The sequence below is a fragment of the Colletotrichum costaricense genome (genome assembly GCF_030867565.1).
Source record: "Colletotrichum costaricense strain IMI 309622 chromosome Unknown Scaffold_16.1, whole genome shotgun sequence".
Taxonomy (NCBI): domain Eukaryota; kingdom Fungi; phylum Ascomycota; class Sordariomycetes; order Glomerellales; family Glomerellaceae; genus Colletotrichum; species Colletotrichum costaricense.
The window spans coordinates 735,026-752,899 of NW_026848245.1; the positions used below are offsets into that span (position 1 = coordinate 735,026).

General features: G+C 50.3%; 9 protein-coding genes across 9 annotated transcripts; 3 read left to right on the top strand and 6 right to left on the bottom strand.

The window, feature by feature from the left end:
• Positions 1-43: 43 nt before the first annotated feature.
• CCOS01_13043 (uncharacterized protein) lies at positions 44-1,465 on the bottom strand (the record flags this gene model as incomplete). The annotated part of the gene is made up of 3 exons (XM_060461190.1): positions 44-918; positions 1,044-1,069; positions 1,128-1,465. The coding sequence occupies 3 exons, from the start codon at positions 1,463-1,465 to the stop codon at positions 44-46; spliced, it is 1,239 nt and encodes a 412-aa protein (XP_060308392.1).
• On the top strand, positions 54-413 carry CCOS01_13044 (uncharacterized protein; the record flags this gene model as incomplete). The annotated part of the gene is made up of 1 exon (XM_060461191.1): positions 54-413. The coding sequence occupies one exon, from the start codon at positions 54-56 to the stop codon at positions 411-413; it is 360 nt and encodes a 119-aa protein (XP_060308393.1).
• A 274-nt stretch (positions 1,466-1,739) lies between the features above and the next one.
• On the bottom strand, positions 1,740-3,287 carry CCOS01_13045 (uncharacterized protein; the record flags this gene model as incomplete). Its single annotated transcript, XM_060461192.1, has 4 exons — positions 1,740-2,221; positions 2,278-2,972; positions 3,034-3,126; positions 3,178-3,287. 4 exons carry the CDS (start codon positions 3,285-3,287, stop codon positions 1,740-1,742), a joined length of 1,380 nt encoding a protein of 459 aa, XP_060308394.1.
• A 1,248-nt stretch (positions 3,288-4,535) lies between these two features.
• CCOS01_13046 (uncharacterized protein) lies at positions 4,536-5,363 on the bottom strand (the record flags this gene model as incomplete). The annotated part of the gene is made up of 1 exon (XM_060461193.1): positions 4,536-5,363. The coding sequence occupies one exon, from the start codon at positions 5,361-5,363 to the stop codon at positions 4,536-4,538; it is 828 nt and encodes a 275-aa protein (XP_060308395.1).
• A 489-nt stretch (positions 5,364-5,852) lies between these two features.
• CCOS01_13047 (uncharacterized protein) lies at positions 5,853-7,429 on the bottom strand (the record flags this gene model as incomplete). The annotated part of the gene is made up of 5 exons (XM_060461194.1): positions 5,853-5,986; positions 6,053-6,311; positions 6,379-6,814; positions 6,890-7,053; positions 7,109-7,429. 5 exons carry the CDS (start codon positions 7,427-7,429, stop codon positions 5,853-5,855), a joined length of 1,314 nt encoding a protein of 437 aa, XP_060308396.1.
• Positions 7,430-8,107: 678 nt separating this feature from the next.
• Positions 8,108-8,841, bottom strand: CCOS01_13048 (uncharacterized protein; the record flags this gene model as incomplete). Its single annotated transcript, XM_060461195.1, has 4 exons — positions 8,108-8,247; positions 8,305-8,404; positions 8,461-8,697; positions 8,758-8,841. 4 exons carry the CDS (start codon positions 8,839-8,841, stop codon positions 8,108-8,110), a joined length of 561 nt encoding a protein of 186 aa, XP_060308397.1.
• A 1,613-nt stretch (positions 8,842-10,454) lies between these two features.
• On the top strand, positions 10,455-11,728 carry CCOS01_13049 (abscisic acid ABA receptor; the record flags this gene model as incomplete). The annotated part of the gene is made up of 3 exons (XM_060461196.1): positions 10,455-10,940; positions 11,005-11,456; positions 11,518-11,728. The coding sequence occupies 3 exons, from the start codon at positions 10,455-10,457 to the stop codon at positions 11,726-11,728; spliced, it is 1,149 nt and encodes a 382-aa protein (XP_060308398.1).
• A 306-nt stretch (positions 11,729-12,034) lies between these two features.
• On the bottom strand, positions 12,035-13,625 carry CCOS01_13050 (uncharacterized protein; the record flags this gene model as incomplete). Its single annotated transcript, XM_060461197.1, has 5 exons — positions 12,035-12,461; positions 12,574-12,604; positions 12,660-12,724; positions 12,827-12,944; positions 13,013-13,625. The coding sequence occupies 5 exons, from the start codon at positions 13,623-13,625 to the stop codon at positions 12,035-12,037; spliced, it is 1,254 nt and encodes a 417-aa protein (XP_060308399.1).
• Positions 13,626-16,354: 2,729 nt separating this feature from the next.
• CCOS01_13051 (glycosyl hydrolase family 61) lies at positions 16,355-17,453 on the top strand (the record flags this gene model as incomplete). The annotated part of the gene is made up of 3 exons (XM_060461198.1): positions 16,355-16,658; positions 16,753-17,011; positions 17,078-17,453. The coding sequence occupies 3 exons, from the start codon at positions 16,355-16,357 to the stop codon at positions 17,451-17,453; spliced, it is 939 nt and encodes a 312-aa protein (XP_060308400.1).
• Positions 17,454-17,874: the final 421 nt, after the last annotated feature.

Genomic DNA, 17,874 nt, shown 5'->3' on the forward strand with positions numbered 1-17,874 from the left:
AGGGATTATGCCAACTCTTGGCATTGCTGTCAGTTGTCTTCGATCACCTTGAAATGGGCATGGGGCTTACCGAGGTCATTCCGAGCAGGATTATGCCTAGCAGCACTTCATCCTTCACAGGATACGGTAACGACAACAAAGACAATGTTTGGTCAATGGTCGTCTCGCCAGAGTTGACCATTGCAGAATTGTTGATCTTGCACAGCTCTGTTGAGATCTCGGAGATTGCCTCGGTCTGGAAGCTTAGAGGCGTGGTCGAGGTGCAGTCGTCTCTATGGAAGTGGGAGGCGGACATGTTCATGACGCAAAGAAAGAGTAGGCGTGAGCCTACCATCATTTCCAGGACGTTTGATCGAAAAGGACTCTGGCTGGAGTCGAATGACGAGCTTATTGGACAAACGAGCGAAAAGTAATGGTGCAAAAGGAGGGAGATCTGATCAAGAGGTTCATAAAGGAGTAGAGTGCTGTCAGCATATCCCTCACAGAGTATGCCATCGGTATGGAACTCTGATGCGCAATTGTAGCCAATGTCTATGGGCGATGAAGTGGCATCTTCTGGAGCTGGACCCCTTCTGATGAAGTTTGAAACGCTCACAGGTGACTGGACATCAACAAGATTGTGGTCTTCGTAGTCGGATATAGTTGTCGAAGATGGAGCTTGAACAAGAAGCACTCCCCCCTGAATTACCGTGACCACAGAGCTCGTGATAGAATCTTGCGCTCGGGATCTTGATGCCGACATGGTCCGTGGTTCAATAGTTGTCTGATGCTCGGGTGAGATGTGAGAAATCGCCCGCGAAACGTTCCGAACCTCCTCCTCAAACCAGCCAGGGGAGCTACGATGAGATTTGTTGACACTTAAAGACGTGCGTGGGCAGCTCTCGTATTTTGTTGACCATTTCAATGCTTTAGCATATCCTGGGCAATCGACACCTGACTTTACACATCGTAGACAACTAGGCTCCGCCTCGTCACATTTGACTCTCTTTCAGAATTACCAATATTAGGTGATGCAAGTTCATTGAACATTGTAGACGGCTTACTCGGCGCTTGCAGCGAACGCAGCCACCTGATCGTGGTGAAGGTTAGTCTCCCGAGAGCCGAAGAGTAGGATTGTTGGCACTGACTTCTGGACTTGATTCTTCGGGAATTTTGAGATGAGCTGCTGCTCATGATCGCGCGATTCCGGATGATGATACGACAGCTTGACTGACAGGATCAACGTTGTCGATAGGAACAGGTTGGATCTCCTGGGACTGTGTGTGCTGCATGCCTGCACTGCCGAACAAGCATGCGGGGCGGGGCTTTGGGACTGATAAGTGCCTCGCCAATTCCGCGTCGCAAGTGCTGTCCGATTGGCTGTGGTAATCTGGCTTATCAACCAGCACCAGACTCGACTCGGGCTCGGGCAATAGATGGGCTGTGCTAGAAATTGATGGCTTACTAGACAAGTTGTCAAAGACATGTTGTCAATGATGATCCGATTGGTCAGGCGTTGCCTTGACTCTTGTGGACGGCATTGCAGCTTCATTGATCCTTGGTAATGACTAGCAAACCTGAGGGGTTCCATTGCTCAAAAAGGGCGAACTTCATGAGAGTAAACCAATCACGTTGGGCCGAGACAGGAGAATGGACGTATCTTTCCGGATCATGGGAGTTGGCTCAGTTCAAAACAATGGTAATAGTTGATTTAAGAAATAAACTCTGACTTTCTTCTACCAAGAAACCAAATGCTAGACTCAGACAGTATCACAGCCATTCATTACATGCAACTCCGTCAGAGGCCCAACATACCACTTCCTCGCCCGTAACAGCCAATAAACTGAACCGAATAGCAAAGCTGCACCGAGAACAACTGGCGCGTAGTTCATGTTGAGGGCGGTAACGGGTTGAAACGGAGGAAGAATGAGGAATACGCATGTGAAAACCAGATAGCATACGGCGGCCACATTAACTGCCACTCCGGCCGGTCCGAGGCGCCAAGGCCCCCATACCAGAGTCTCCGGACAGAAGATTCTGTACCACAGCACGAGGATGATCGGGAATAAATATGAAGCTTGAAGGCTTACAACTGCGAGAGAGAGAATGGCATTGAAGGCCGTTGTAGAGCCGATGTTGATGAGCCCAAGGAGAACGAGTAGACAGGTTGTGACGACAATGGCACTAGTGGGAATCCCGCGTTTCCGCTCGACCTTGGACACGACTCGGGAGAATGGAAGTCCTAGTGTGCTGGGATTAGCTTTTAAAGCGTACCTAGGAGTATGAACATGCACTTACCTTGATCTCTTGCAAAAGCCCACATTACACGCGCAGCAGAAGTTATCAGTGGAATCGTCGATACGATGGCCATGATCGTCACCGCAGCCGTAAGTGCATTGGCTGCCGCCAGAGATCCAGTGATGTTGTAAAAAATCTGGATGATGGGAAACCCGGTTGTCGAGTTAAGTGCCGATTCAATGTCGCCCATGCAGAACAACAGCGTGATCAAGAATGTGAAGCCGAGAGCACCGTTAATGATCACACAGCCAACCATTGCTCGAGGCACGCCGACCTGCGCGTTCTCCATCTCTTCGCTGAGATGGGTGGCCCCATCGTATCCCGCCAAAACGTAGCAGCAGCTCAAGAGGCCTATACACCATGCTATACCGTCGTTTGACCAACCCGAATTATTCTCGAATGTCGCGAATACGAAGGAAGCCGAGTGCTTTGTCGGCGACACCACAGCCATTACGATGAGGATGACCAGGTAGAAGCCGACGTGCAACGTCATGGTAATCTTCTCCAGCAGCGGAAGAATGTTACTGCAGAAAATGCATACTAGCGCAGATCCCAACAAGATAGCCCAGTAGAGCAGAGTTCCATGCCACCTCTCGGAAGTATACGAGTCTGGGTAGTTGAGTATGAGAAGGCCCTGTATTTGGGTCCCGGCGAGGAATGGTGCGCTGCCGGCTAACGCGACCCATCCTAGAGTACTGCATAGCAGTTCGAGTAAGCTCGTGTACGAGTTGCTTTGCTTTGAAGTCTCATTCTTACGTGATATATCCTGCAAACCAGCTGTTGACCGGTCCTCTCCTCCCGGGGCTTAAATAGGCGACAAAGTGATACTGGCCTCCTGCTGTAGGGTGACTATACGAATGGTCAAAGAGATTCGTTGAGCGACTGCCCGGGCATCCCTACATAGACGCCAGCTCTGCCAAAGACATGGCGGAGCATAAAGATCCGATGAATGCAATGATGGCCCCATAAACTAGTGAGGCCGGTCCTCCATTGATAAGCCCTGTTGCCATGGTGCTGCCGGAGCGGATATTAGATATGCCTGGACCAAGACTGAGGATAGTTCATACCTGCATAGAGCTTCCCAGGTTGCCATCAATGATACACATGTTGCTAGGATTGCTGTGGGTGAAAAGTTTCGCTGCATTGAGATGAGCATGGTCATCTACATGCGACGTACGCAAATGATAAAGAAATGCCTACCTTAACCTCTTGAGCATATCCGGTCTGTGTTTGATCCTCCCCTCCCGTGCCTCTCGGCATGCTTTGCTTCTCAGAAACCGATTTTGAGGTCATGGTAGCGTTGGGTAGCGGTTCAAAACAGCTTCAAGAGGTTTCGTAACGTCACATGAGCAGTCGCAAGCCATTCTCTTCAGAGCAACATTTATATCAGGAACTATGTAGGATGCTGACCGAATTACATGTAGTTTTTCTTTCGGAATGTGGCTTATCTTCGCACTGATTGACACTCTCTAGACGTGCCAGGTAGATGATAGTGTCTATGGTGGTGGACGACCGACGCTACGCCCCAAATGGAATAAAAGTGCGAGCTGCAAGGGATCATGCACCCCGCAATCAAGCTAAAAAGGAGATCGGAGCGGGGATTGCGAAGATAACAACACATGAATGTGCGACCCGCCTCCGACCTAAGGTAGAACTACATGTACTACCACAATACTAAAGCGAACCAAAATTCTGGACTGGCTGTGATGCCGCTTTCAAGGTGTCTTGTCTCGGAAAGACTGAAGTCAACGCATTCCGTACCTCTTTCCCAGTTACCCGTAGGCCGCGAGAAACTAATATCGAACCCCTGCAAGACGCCTCAGCTGTCTGCTGGTTGAGGCTCTCTAATAGTGAAGACCTGGCAGTCATTATTGCCGGTGAATTTCCGCAGTCCTGTGTGCCTTTCTAGATTCCAGACTTCTAGGGCGACCTATCTTAACGTCATGGGGACCTTAGGTGGAGGATGCTAACTTCAACGCTGCTGGCAGAGTTACTCGCGCTATCGAACCAACTTATGATCTGAAAACATCCACCTCGGAACTATACAGAATTCAGAACTCTGACTGCCATTGAACACGGCGGGAAGCATGGACTCAGAAAAATGGTTCAGACTGGAGGAACGACTCAAAGGGCAACGAGGAACCAGATGACAAGCGCCGACCAGGCCTGATACTTGAAGAGTGTGTTGATCATATTTGCCTGAAATGATTTCTTGACTATACTAAAATCTGTATACCCCTAGAAGATTGCTCTCTGTCTCACAGCCTTCCATGCAAGACTGGCTTAGCAAGAACCTTGTTGGGGTCAGTCTCTGCTAGAATTGTAGCATACGACCCAAATCGCACATGGACCTCACGCTGGGGCTTGGGGTCCCAACAGAAAAATCGCCCGGTTGAGCGCATTTCGCGCAAATCAACAACGACCACAGACTCAACGGGCATGATCGTTTCCGTCCAAAATAACAGGTACAGGCTGTCACTGAGCTTCAGCATCTTGCAAAGCTCTGCGTCTGCTAGGCCCTTCTCGGTGCCGCTGAGGCAGTGCCATGCGAGGGTGCCTCTGTTGAGATAGATGTGCTCGTAAGCATCGCGAGGGGTGTAGCGATACAGAATGTGCTTGCCGATGAGCTCCTCGGTAGCTTCGTAAGCTTTGACATTGGTGCCCTCGTTCTTGGTGGCGTTTGAAAACTTGGTCCATGTTCTGCGGTCGTTGGTTTGGTCGCTGAAGCCGGAGACGCAGGCGATCGCCTGACCTGTCGTAGTGTCGAGGATCAAGCTGACTTGTTCCTTATAGTCGGGTTTGTAGAAGTCAACAAAGTAGATGCCGCTTCGGACTTCATATGCTTTGTACTCGGCATCACCCGTGACGCCGGCTTGGTCTCCTTCGAGAATTCTCCAAGTGAGCGTGTCTGAATCGTGGAACTGGTGTGAGATACGGAGGCCCATGTCAAAAATGTGATCGAATGTCTGTCCGGCAAGTTTTGAAGACGCGGGCATAATGTGCTCCTGGAAGCCCGCTACGAGCTCTTCCAGGGTAGGCCAGTCCGATACAGGCACGAAGTCGGAGGCTTCTATGGAGGCGATCATTTTGAAATGCTTCGTATGACTGTGCAATGATCTCGGGAATATGATAACAATGATTAAAAGCAAGAGGGTCACAAACTACTTCTTACTTTTTAAAGTAAAGCAATGCGTTTTCAGGCTCTAAGACTCATTGCAGTTTCTTGACATCTTGTATTTGCGCAGTCGAGTTGTTTGACCTCGCACTTTTTATCCCAAAACGGTTTAGTGGTTTCGCGGAAACTCGGACTGTCGATGTTCTTCTTTCTCGCCGAGATGCCCCATCCAGGACCTAGTCGAAGTCGCAGATGAGACGAGCTGGGAACTTGACTGCCTTCGTGTAAGATGCACTAATGTAGAAAATTCATCCAAGTTGGTCATCGGTTGCCGAAGGCCCAGAGATTAGTTGCATTCCGATTGTAGTTCCGAGATAGAATCGTCAATCTTGAATATCGCCCTCGGAACTAACGCATTTCTAATCCCACCATGCGTCTCTCTTGGTGGCTACTAGACGATCTAGATCTTGGACCTTGTCTTATCCTTCTTGGTCTCGGCACGGAAACGCTTCGTCAATTGCCGAATAGCCAGGTCTAGCAAGACATCCTCGCTACCACCAGGTATTCTCGCACCAGGAACCTCGCGGTAAATTTCTGAAAGCGACAAGGTTAGCCTATCTTCCTTCAAAACTTCGTATGCTAGCAAGTAGCGACACTCACTTTCGGCAATCTCTCCCTTGCCCGTACGCGTGTAGCCATTGCCGCCGAACAGCAGCACAGCACATCTCGCACATTCGTCGAGAACAATGCCAGCATTGGCTTTGCACAAGGCAGTCAATCCACCAAGCTCCTCGTCTGCAGTCTTCTTTGGCATCTTAGATAGTTGGAATGCAAAAGATTCAACCCAAGCATACTGCGACTCGAGTATAGCTCCACATTTGGCCAGCCGATGACGGACCACTGGTTGTTCGATGAGGGTCTTTAGTACTACTAGTTAGTCATGAACTTCAACGTAGTGCTTTCGGGGATCCTTGACTTAGACAGACCTTATCGAACGCCCTACGCTGCATACAATACTCAAATGCGGCGCTCAATGCCACTCTAGCTTGTCTCGTAACACCCACCGAGATGAACATACGCTCGTGATTGAAGTTGTGCATGATATACTTCATGCCCTCGTTTTCTTTACCGATCAGGTTCTCCTGCGGCACCCTGACATCGTCAAACTCGAGATACGAGGTACCGGCAACAATTTGGCCAGCGACTTTGAGGCGCCTCCTGCTCACGCCGGGTTGATTCGCAAGAGGCACCACAAGTAGCGAGATGCCCTTCCCTCCTGAGCCTTCACCACCGGTGCGAACGGCTATGGTTGCGAAGTCTGCCATGACGCCATTGGTTATCCACTTCTTGGCGCCGTTGATGATGTACTCGTTGCCTTTGAGCTCAGCCGTAGTAGTGATGTTGGCCACGTCTGATCCCGCACTGTGATCGTTGAGCCGGCGAGATTAGCTAGGATGCAGGTGGGATTGGTCAGAAAGTTCTCTATGGCCGACGTACTCAGGTTCAGTGATCGCGATGCATGTTCTTTTCCTTCCAAGCAGCAGGTCAGGGAGAAACCGATTCTGTACCTCCGCGTTTGCATAGTGCAGCAGAGGAGGAACACCGAATGCCATGCCAGTGGTCAAGGATCCCGGAGGTCCAGCTAACCCAGAACGACTCATCTGCATCCCAGCCTGTCAGCCTTACTTAGGAGAAAGAGGTTGAAAGGCAATTCACCTCATCTGAGTAGATCATGGTGTGCAATGCGTCCCATTCTTCTACTGGTACCTCCCCAGGCATATGCGTCACACCCAACTTGTGCAGCCATTCCACGGGTAAAGGCGCCGGCAATGCCGGAATTAGGAAGTTTCCTTTGGCGAACTTTGCGAATAAATCAGCTGGTACGTCTTCCGCTGTCTCCCACTCCATAGCATCCTTATGCAAGTTCTCGTCGAGGAACTTTCTGCAGGCGACTTGAAATCTGCGATGTGAATCGTTGAAGTATGGTGAGGGCAAGCCTCTCAGCCATGGTGGATCTGCGAATGGTACCTGGGACATGATTTCGGCTAGCAGTCGTGCGTGATCAAGGTACTATGGGAATCTGGTAGGTCAGAACTGGGTTATGGACGACTGAGGGTCAGATGCAAATGTTTGGATAAAGTGGACAGTCTCTCGAACTTCTTGTTGTTGTTGATGGAGAGTACCTGAGCTCGGGCAGCTCTGTCGGCATCTTGAGTGCGGGGCTGGCTGAAACCGAGGTCTTCCACGGCCCCTATACCCCACTCAGCGCTAACTACGGGCCGAAGACGAGTCCGTTGTAGCGGCGGATCACCGAGAAGCGGGCTAGACTATAGCCGGATGACTTTAATCGGGCCGGAATTGACTCGAAGTTTTTGATTCAGTCTGGCCTTTGCACCGCACTTTGTAAGTTCTTCCGACATTTTTGCAGAATGGTCTCGGACCAGAAGTCGCGTGATAGAAGACCGGTTTCTGGAAGCATAATTGAAGTCTAGAACATATTCCTTGCTCTGCCGCCTTTGATTCCCTCATTCCACCTTGTAAAATTAGACACAGCGCGAACTGAGTCACGCGTTCAGGAACATGAAGGTATCCACGAAAGTTCTTTGCTTGTATTTACTGGTCTATGGAAGGTGCAGTATGTGGGGAAAATATGTACAACATGAAGTCGTCAGTGTGCTTTGCACCGTCGGGGGTGTCTCTCACACCAATCTAAACCTACGCGCCAATGTAGAAGTCGATGCAGCTCTCGTAAGTCTGCTTGTTCGTCTCGGCGTACCAGAACCACTGGATCGCGCACTTGCCACCAACGTCGCAAGCGGAGGCAAGGGTATCGGGAATGGTGATGTTCCAGTCAGCTGCATGCTTGTTAGTAGGAAGCGCGCGCAACTGAACTGGTTATTGTATCCACTTACTGTCGGCCAACGGGTCGGGGTCGGTGGTGGGCCAGTCAGACCACGAGATGAGCGGCTCGCCGATAATGGTGTTGTTCGCAAGGTCGATCACGGAGATGTTCTGTTGTCAACGTCAGTACATGCACTTCTCTCCTTGATATGCAGGGCCTGGCTTACAGCGTGTCCTGGTCTGTGTCCAGCAACAAGGTCGATGTGGAAAGGGATGACTTCGCCGGCCTTGACGACGCGAACGTTGTCCTCATTATCCTCGTACTGGTAGCCACGGCATTGGAACAAGTTGCACTTGTAGTCGGCATCCGCCACCGCAAGGGAGTTTTCGATGGGACCGGCGATGTCGCTGTCGAGCTTCTTGGTCACTGCTGCTCCGCAAAGCTCTTTCTGCTTGGCGCCAGTCTGCAACCAATTCGTTAGCTCCAACTTTCAGTGTGCGACACACATGGTCTCGGAGCCTACCGTTCTGGGCTCTGGGGTCTGAACAACACCATGTCCCAGGACACTAGTAGCTAGAGCTGCAATAATGGCGTGCGTGAAAAACATTGTGGATTACAGCCGGACGAGTGATGCCGTTCGTGGAGTTGTGTTGGTACCAAAGTGCGCAAAACTGCTCAGAGGTCGAAGCCGAACTTCCGAGCGTAGACCTTTAAACGTCTTTTGGGACTCCTTCTCGAAATCAATCGCATGTTTTAGACATCAAGATTAAAGTGTCAGATGGATCGACAACAAGCAGAATTCCGCCGTTGTTTAATCAATCGCCCGCGTGGCAGCCCCCGTTTTCCGCCAATTCTCCACTAATGACAGTCTTGCGGTCGCCAATCATGCCCTTGAGTTGATTAACCTGCGGCAATTGGCGACACCCACCGGCAATCCACTGCACCCCTTGGTGGAACCGCAGAATCAGAAAGAGGCATGGACAATTGGTGGGATTTCCTGAAAAAGCCCGGGAAAGAGGGAGAACAAAACGGGCCGGAAGTTGTATTAGAACGGAGGCACTCTACCAAGTAAACAGAAAGGGGCATGAAACAGGGCAATGAATATTCTACGCCAAGACTTGAGGGCGGACCATCGGCAACATGAGAGTCTTGAATTTTTCAAGAGGAACTCATGGGCCATAGCCGTTCCCGACTAAGCCTCTCAGGATGACTATAATACCAATGCAACGGTGAAGGGCTACGGGTATGGAACCCTTACCGTTTGAACTTTGAAAAAGCCACAATCATAGCAAAGTGATCAACGCTGTGGCTATATGAGTGGTGGGAGGATGTATCACTGATCGAGACCGTCATGACAGACCGTCATGGCATCTCAACTTGAGGTACTATATTTTGAAGGCTTTGATTTCATTCCTAATTGAGGCTTCAGGGGGTTGCCGGCAGAAAGGGTTCCCCACGCTGTTGTTTCCCTAAGGCTCCAGCAAACCGGGTACCACATGTATATCTGGAAACTCAACACTAACCATGTTTCATTGCCTTAAATAGGGGAGTAGGTATGCAAACACTTTTGTCAGCGAAGAATGACTCTATAAAGGACGTGGGGAGAGAGTGCATACAAATTGTCTTGACCGTGGATACTACCACAACTCACGACGTGCCGAGTCAAGTAGGCAGGCATCATTGATGATTGGCGTCTGGTGACTACACTGAACATTGAGCGACACCGCAAGACGGTGACAACTCAAAGTTTCCCGTGCAGATATTTCGAATAACATGGCCTGTTGGTTGGTCTAAACCCCAAATATCCTAGTGTAGTCAAGTATTCTCAAATTGCTGCGCAGATGTGGCACTGAGGAGTTATTGCTAGGTTGGGTCCTCGCATTTAGTCGATGAGACTGAACCTCAATTTAAGGCTGTCGATAATTATCAACTTATTCGAGGCTTGACACGACTTTTCAGACAACGTTTACTCTTATCTGCAATGCTGACAAACACATGCATGAGCTTGACGTCATTCCTGAATCCCCGCGTTGCTGCCTAGCTGATAAGTTACTTATTTTCTTGAAAGAGTCAGCCACTACTACCATTAAGGACTGCGATGCATGTTGAGGAGAGTTCTTCAAACACAACAAAGAGTTGAACGGCGCACAACTATCAAGGAGGCACCTTGGAAGAAGTCTACATACAAGTATACTTAGTTACTAGGCATCTAAAATCGACATGTCTTCAGATACGCCGCGCTTCATTCCAACCCCAACTTCTTTGGAGAGTTATGCTTCGTTCAGCCACGAAGAGAACCCAGAGGATCGTGTCAAAGAGTTGTTGACACAGATCATTCAAGCTCATCCCCCTCTGAAAGTATACACGAAAGAACAATGTCGAGGCCTTTTCCGCGGTCCGACGTCTTTGGCATATCTATTGCTTAGAGTCCATGAGTCTCATCCCGAAATCAGAATCCAGAGTCAGTCACTCCAACATTGGGCAGCCGCATATATCGCGGCCGAGCGTGAAGCGGGAGATTCAGCGCCTTGTGGCCTCGCATGCGAAAGCGCTGCCTTTTGGGCGGTGCAGACGATCCTGGACGAATCAAAGGCGCCAAAGCTACGAGAAGTGCTAGAAAGGCTTGCCGACGAAGACGGCCATCCATATGAGCTGCTTTTCGGCTATGCTGGTATCTTGTACATGATCCGCGCCGTCGAGTCCGCGGTACGTGTCCGACTTGCGGGTTTTTATTCATGTTCAACGTGAAGTTGACAACAGCATACATCAGAGACCGGGAACGGCAAGGCAACTTAACACCGCTAAAGTCCGAATCGTCGAAAAGACACTTGGCGCAGGGCCCTTATGGACGTGGCGCGGGAAGCGCTATATCGGTGCCGTCCACGGTGACATTGGCATCTTGACCCAACTCATACTGACAGACCCGAAGCTTGCGGAGAACCCGATTATCCGGGGCTCACTTGAGCGGATGCTTGAAGTACAGCGAGAAAATGGTAATTGGGAGACGAAAGACGACCCAAGTAATACTATCTACGAGGGTCTTACTCAATTCTGCCATGGAGCGCCTGGATTTGTTCTCTCGCTCGTGCACCTTGAGAAGTTCTTCCCAGACTTGAAGGGAAAAATTGGCAAAGCTCTTCAACTAGGCAGAGAGTTCATCTGGAAGGAGGGCCTTTTGCGTAAAGAGCCTTGTCTGTGTCACGGAGCACTCGGTAATTCTCTGTGAGTAAAGCATGATAACCTCGGTTTCGGATTCTTATACAGTCACTTACACTTTGGACAGGGCTTTTCCGCCGGGGAAAGAACGGGACCACTTCCTGGCTTGGTCGCTGCCGTCCAAAGTTGCGGAAGAGCGCGAGCGGGACAGGACGCTTTTCGCACCTGAGGACGGGGCGCGCCTGGCAACGTTCTTCGACTACCTGCCTAGCGCAGCTTGGACATACATGGTTTGCGGAGAGGAAATTCCCGGGTTCATTCTCTACACTGATGTGTAAGTGTCCAAGTAACGTATAATGCAGAGTAGGGCGGCGCAACTCTAGGCAGTGAAAACGACTACACGCAGTAAGCTTTTTCAGCCTCAGTCGTTGCACACTTCATGTAAGGTTGCTGTAGAGGAGATTTTGGTTGCGACTGAACTTTGTTAAGGAAGAAGAGAACGTCAAACGGGAATATCGTCTGAAAGTCGCACCCCGACTTGTTTCATTGCCACAACTCTAACATAAATGTGAGCTAATCACTACTTTGATCATTAAGTACATATAAGGGTATTGGTCTTTCGTTGTCTGTCATCACCCGTGCCGTCATTGAGGCGGAAAAGCCGGATGATCCGGTGGACGAGTTGCAGATCTCACCACCACCGTCGTCGTGATTGACCCATCGGGCCCATGATCCTTTACTATCCTGAACTTCTCCTCATCCGGCAATTCCGAAACCCATGTGTCGGATGTGCAGGATCTCTTCACTGTAGTTCTGCTGTAGGCAATCTCAAATTCCTTCTCGATCATGATCATCTCAAGACCCTGTGGAGATAGGCTGAAATCTCTTGCGGCCTCAAGGTCGCCGCATGTGGGACCAGGCCATAACTTCCTTCTCGAGGCGGTAGAGGTCGGTGAAGCCGGGATAGTTGGAGATGGCATCGGCGTTGAGAAGTGCCCTGGGAAGAGATGATCGACCAGAGGCTGTAGTGCTGGAATACATGCGGCGATAATGACGACGTCTGCCTCAAGACTATGTTCAACGTCAGCTATCTTTAATTTACCTGGATTTGAACCTCAAGACATCTTTGAGCCTTTATCTCGTTCTTCAAGACAGTTCTTGGGTCGTATCATCGATGCCTTACCTCGTCCATATTACAAGGTCCGCTGAGTCGTCTGTATCCAATGATCAGCCCTCACGTACGCTAATCAGAAGTAGAGTCCTACTCACAAGTGAAGTCGGGGCTTCCTAGGGACTTTAGTCTTGTGCACTTGAATAAGGCGGTAAACAATGCACTGGTGTAAAAGTTAGCTCCCGATATCTTCATTGTCTCATATACGGCTTCAAGAGTCTCCAGGTCGTGCTAGAGAGGCATGTCGGTGCCCGGCTTGACTTACAGTAGACCCAGAACAAGAGAAATCGTGATAGCCAGCCTCTTTCTTCGTGCAATCTTCAGCCTCCGAACGGATAGTGCCACGTAGATGGCGAGATAAGCATTCGTAGCAGCGGATATGCCTAGATATGTCACGCTGGTTAGTCAATCCGCTCTACTTCCAGCGCTATTTCGATAGAACTAAACCCACCACTCGTTGATATTGAGTATGCAACCGCTCTCTCTGGGCCTAGACAGGCGGTTTTTGTGTACGTGATGTTCACCACAGCTTCTTGCGGACACTCCGCAAAGAGCCCAATCACATTTCCGAGCAATCCGACGCAGCATAACAAGCCCAGTGTCCAAAGAAAAAGTCGGTGAAGTCGTCTTGGGTTGAGTAGTCGGTTCATCAGCGCCACTACGGCGAGCTTCGGCAAAGCCAGCGCAATGATTCCAAAGCCAAATGAAAATATTGTCCACCTTAGTGTCTCTTCTTTCTGCTCATCAGTGAGCATACCAACGTGTTTCCCATTGCCGAGCGCGACAGCCTTCAGCGTCGTCCCAGTCGCCGTCCATCCCGCCACCACCGCTGCCAGGAGAATCCCATCGTCATATTGAATCCGGCGCTGGATCCATCCCTTGACGTACATCCGCGCAAACGCGAATAACGTAGATATGATGGTTGTCGGAACCACTGTTGCTACTATTATGGCGCTAATGTCGTGGTTATCGACGACATCGTCAGAGGGGTCGACGTCGCGCGGTAGTATGGGAAACGGTGGTATCGTCGCTCGGGTTATCGTTTTGTACAACAAGTACATCATACGCGCAGGCGTGGTGTCATTCGATCATTGAGGCAAGGAACAAACATTACATGCCCGTATACGGTCGTATTCTGCCAACGTGGGTGCAGTAATGAGGGACGACGAGAAATGGGTTGATGGTTTTGGGGAGAAAGAGGGGGATAGTAGGTACAGCAGACAGTAAGTGAAAAGAGTAAAACTTGAAACCTTGTTCTAGAAAGAAGGACGGGATCACGCACATTGTCTCACGGACCTGAGCAGCTACAGGCGATAGGTCGCAGAACTGCGTGTCTGAGGGTAAGCCCATTCCCCATCATCCGATTACATGGTTGGGTGAAAGCAAACTTAGTTTCTTCGGCCTGGCGCCGTTTCCTTCAGGCGGAACAAAGTCTCCAAACCAAGGAGGATGAACCGATGACTAAATCACAAAGCGTTGTTGGACCGAAAACCTGCTGCAAACAGCAGTCGACCCAGGTATCCGGGTTCCCGGAAAGCCATCGATTCTGACATCGACAAAGAAACACATTCAAAGCCGCGGCAGCCACGATCGCCAGTTCATGTAGCGAGACGCGGGAGCCGGAGCTAGTCCAGAAGCGATATTGAGCTAACAACGTCAGCACTTGCTCGGGGTGTCTACTTGCGGACCGATTCCGAGGACATGGCTAGTGATTTGTATTGATGTCAGATGTCAGAATCCGAAGAACAAGAACAACGTTTCTCGCAATAGGCAACTTACTAGTGTCGCAATGCCGTGAAGCCGGGGAAGGCTCCGAGCTCGTTTAGCCGCCTGATCAGACGTTCCGAGACGTTGACTGGCACCTCCTGGCTACGACTAGCACAACCAAGAGGGGTTGGCCTAGCTTGCTTCAGCATCCTACTAATCTTGTTCATTCCAAGACAAGACACGGTTCAACATTCTGCCCAGCTAGCCGCGAGTCTTACAAAGAGCCATTGAGTGCCAAGATGATAGTTCATTACGTACCCCATAGCCAGCTCATCAGATCGACAGCACCTAAGGTCTAGACCCTCTCGAGTGCTCGCTTCCCGGAGTGTGAATTGAGTGCCTTTGATCTCCAGCATTGAGGGAAAATGGCGGGTATCAGCGTCACCTAAACAGCAACTCGTTCATTGGGGCTGCGGCTTTCTGATGGCTTGATGACAATGGGGCCCTCTGCATCGCGAAGCTACGTCTCGCAAGCTACTAAGTACCGTAGATGATTACTCCCATGGACTATGCATTTTGCCCACAACTTAATTCGACTCACTTTCGAAGACCTAGCAGCTTTCCTGATTAGTTTGGTTGTGGTAATCCTGGAGATCATCAATGGGTAGGCAAACTTGCTAAACATATCAAGAGACGCGAGTAAAGCTTATTTCGAGGTCAAGGTTCTAAAGCCATGTGGGAGTCAGGGCATACTCTAATACCAGCATTGACCAGGTACTGAACATTGGAGAAATGGCGGTAGACTCTCGTCTCAGTCTAGGCTATCCCCGTCGTTTTCTCGACGCTGAAGTCATCTGCGCCCGAGAGCATCGGAATCATTGGTTGCTCCACGCGAGGAAGCAAGTCTGAAACACAGACCAGACTGCACATTTTCGAACTTTTGCCTTCTCGGCCTCTTCGTAAAATGTGATCTCCGTCTGCCGGCCGGTCACCGATCGCGCCCCTCTTCGCGCCGGTCATAACAGCGGGGTGGGGCAAATGGAATCGAGAAAAGCCCCATGCCGAGAAAGAAGGTAGTTCGGGTCAGCCTCCATGACGAAGTCGAAAGAGGACCCTTTAGGACAAGGACCGATGGCATCTAGCGTGACACCCATAAGTCATCTTATTTGTAGCACCTCGTCAAAGACATGGTTCACAATGGCAAATACTTTTACGTATGGCTGATCCATAAATCAGCGTTGTGACAGCGTGACTCCATTGCCTGGCTCGTGGATGTTGGCCACGGTAGTCTCGTTGCGCCCAGCAGGCAGGCGAGTCAAAGTATTAGGGTTAAATAGATCCGAGAGAGCTTCTTAACTGAGCAGAGACTCGAGAATTTGATGGAAAGTGAAGTTCAAAAGCTCGATCACCGTATTCAGTGGCGGGTCCGATCCATCATGATGGTTCCTGACATCTGTTAATTTAGTTTGACAGCAAGCCGCTAGTCTCAGTTTCTAACAGCCACAATTAAGCGATGCTCAACAGGTGTTCAGCACTGATAGAAGTACCGGTACTCGCTTGTCTTCCGGTGTCCCGACTTTGTGGATCGGGGCCCGAGCGGATCGACCAGTGCTGCCAACGATATAAGCGAGGTTGTAAGAAGCAAATATGCTTGCCAGGGTACAACTCCCTTCGCCGCATCAAGGGATACAAACCTCAGATTGCAATCAAGAAGAGGTATTCGAAGACATGGGCTAGAACAAAGAAGGCGTTGTGGCCTCGCGGATAAGCGCAGCTACCAAAACTCGGTTGCAGTCCCGGACGAGTCTCACTGCCTCACGCCCCCTGGCTTGTATGGCATATATTACCCAGGCAAGAGACTTCGAGACTCATGAGATGCCGCCAAACTTAACAACATGATGCATTTGGAATGAGCATCTCCCTTCAATATCCACCAAATCGGAGGATGTGGCCATTGCAGGCTTGACATAGTTCCAATATGCGTCTATAAGAACGGCCAATCATCCAAAGATTGAGCTTGAATGTGGTATCGATTAACCGCTATACCAAGCTTCGACCAGAGATCAACGACGCGAAAGTTTTGAACATGAGACTCTCAAGTGTTTTCTTCGGCCTTGCTGCCGTCGTGTCTGGGCATACAATTTTCCAGAAGCTCTCCATCAATGGAGTTGACCAAGGAGCATTGAAGGGGGTTCGAGCACCTTCAAGCAACAACCCCATTCAGAATGTCAACGATGCCGGTTTCGCCTGCAACAACAACATCCAGTACAAGGACAACAATATTGTGTCCATCGCCGCTGGTGCAAAGATCGGTGCTTGGTGGGGGCACATCATCGGAGGTGCTCAAGGCACAAACGACGCCGATAATCCCATCGCGGCAAGCCATAAAGGTGGGAGGGACCCTGAGCCTCGACTTTCTCTGGGCGCATTATGTTCTTTTCGAATCCTGAATGTACAGAAGTACTGACCCGGATGTTTCAACAGGCCCAATTGTTGTCTACCTAGCCAAAGTCAGCAACGCTGCTAGCACTGGCACGACGGGCCTCACTTGGTTCAAGATTGCCGAAGCCGGCCTGAGCGGAAGTACATGGGCGGTTGACACCATGATAGCAAACAATGGCTGGCACTACTTCACTCTCCCCTCATGTGTAGCTCCTGGGGACTACCTACTTCGCGTTGAGATCATTGCCCTTCACTCTGCCTCAACACAGGGAGAGGCCCAATTCTATATGGAATGCGCCCAGTAAGTTGGAACCACATCGTATAAGGTCTGGAGAGAGTTGATGACTCCTAACACAAAGTGCTTTAGAATTCGAGTGACTGGCTCAGGCACCAATGCGGGCTCCAATACTGTCAAGTTTCCCGGCGCCTACTCCGTGACCGACCCAGGCATTCTTATCAACATCTACGATAATTCTGGCAAGCCAACAAACGGCGGCCGCTCATATAAGATCCCGGGCCCTCCGGTCCTTAGCTGTTCAGGTTCTGGAAATTCTGGAAGTGGCAATGGGTCCCCTGCTGTTCCCAGCTCCGCTCCTGTATCGAGCTCTCCTCCGTCAAGCAGCGGCGGCAAGACTGTGGATTTATATGGGCAATGCGGGGGTCAAGGATGGACTGGCGGTACGACCTGTTCTCAGGGAACTTGCAAAGTCTCGAATCAGTACTATAGCCAGTGCCTGCCTTGAGTTTTGGATCTTGAGAGTCCCAGCTAGCCCTTTGGAAAGAGTGATCTTGGTCTTCTGGGTTCAAGCTGCGCGCGTTGATCGGGGGTTACATGTACTTCCTGAACAAAACCGGCCTGTAGCCACATACTGCTGCATGGGCTCATCAACCAATAGACAGGTTGACGACATAGACATGGTCATCATTGGATTACTACCTTGGTCAATGTGCCTGGGGCGTGCCAGACTTGTCAGTAGGCAACACCCGCAATCTATTGTGAAGTGTCCAAGTTAAAGCATTGAAGAGCTGATGTGCCACCAAGCCAATCAGCTCAAACTCAATACAGTATCGATACCAGGCATCAAGATTGACGGTCAGATAAGCCAACTGCCTCGTACTGCCTATGGACTGTGCTATTTTAATATTCTTCTCCGTTGGATTGTG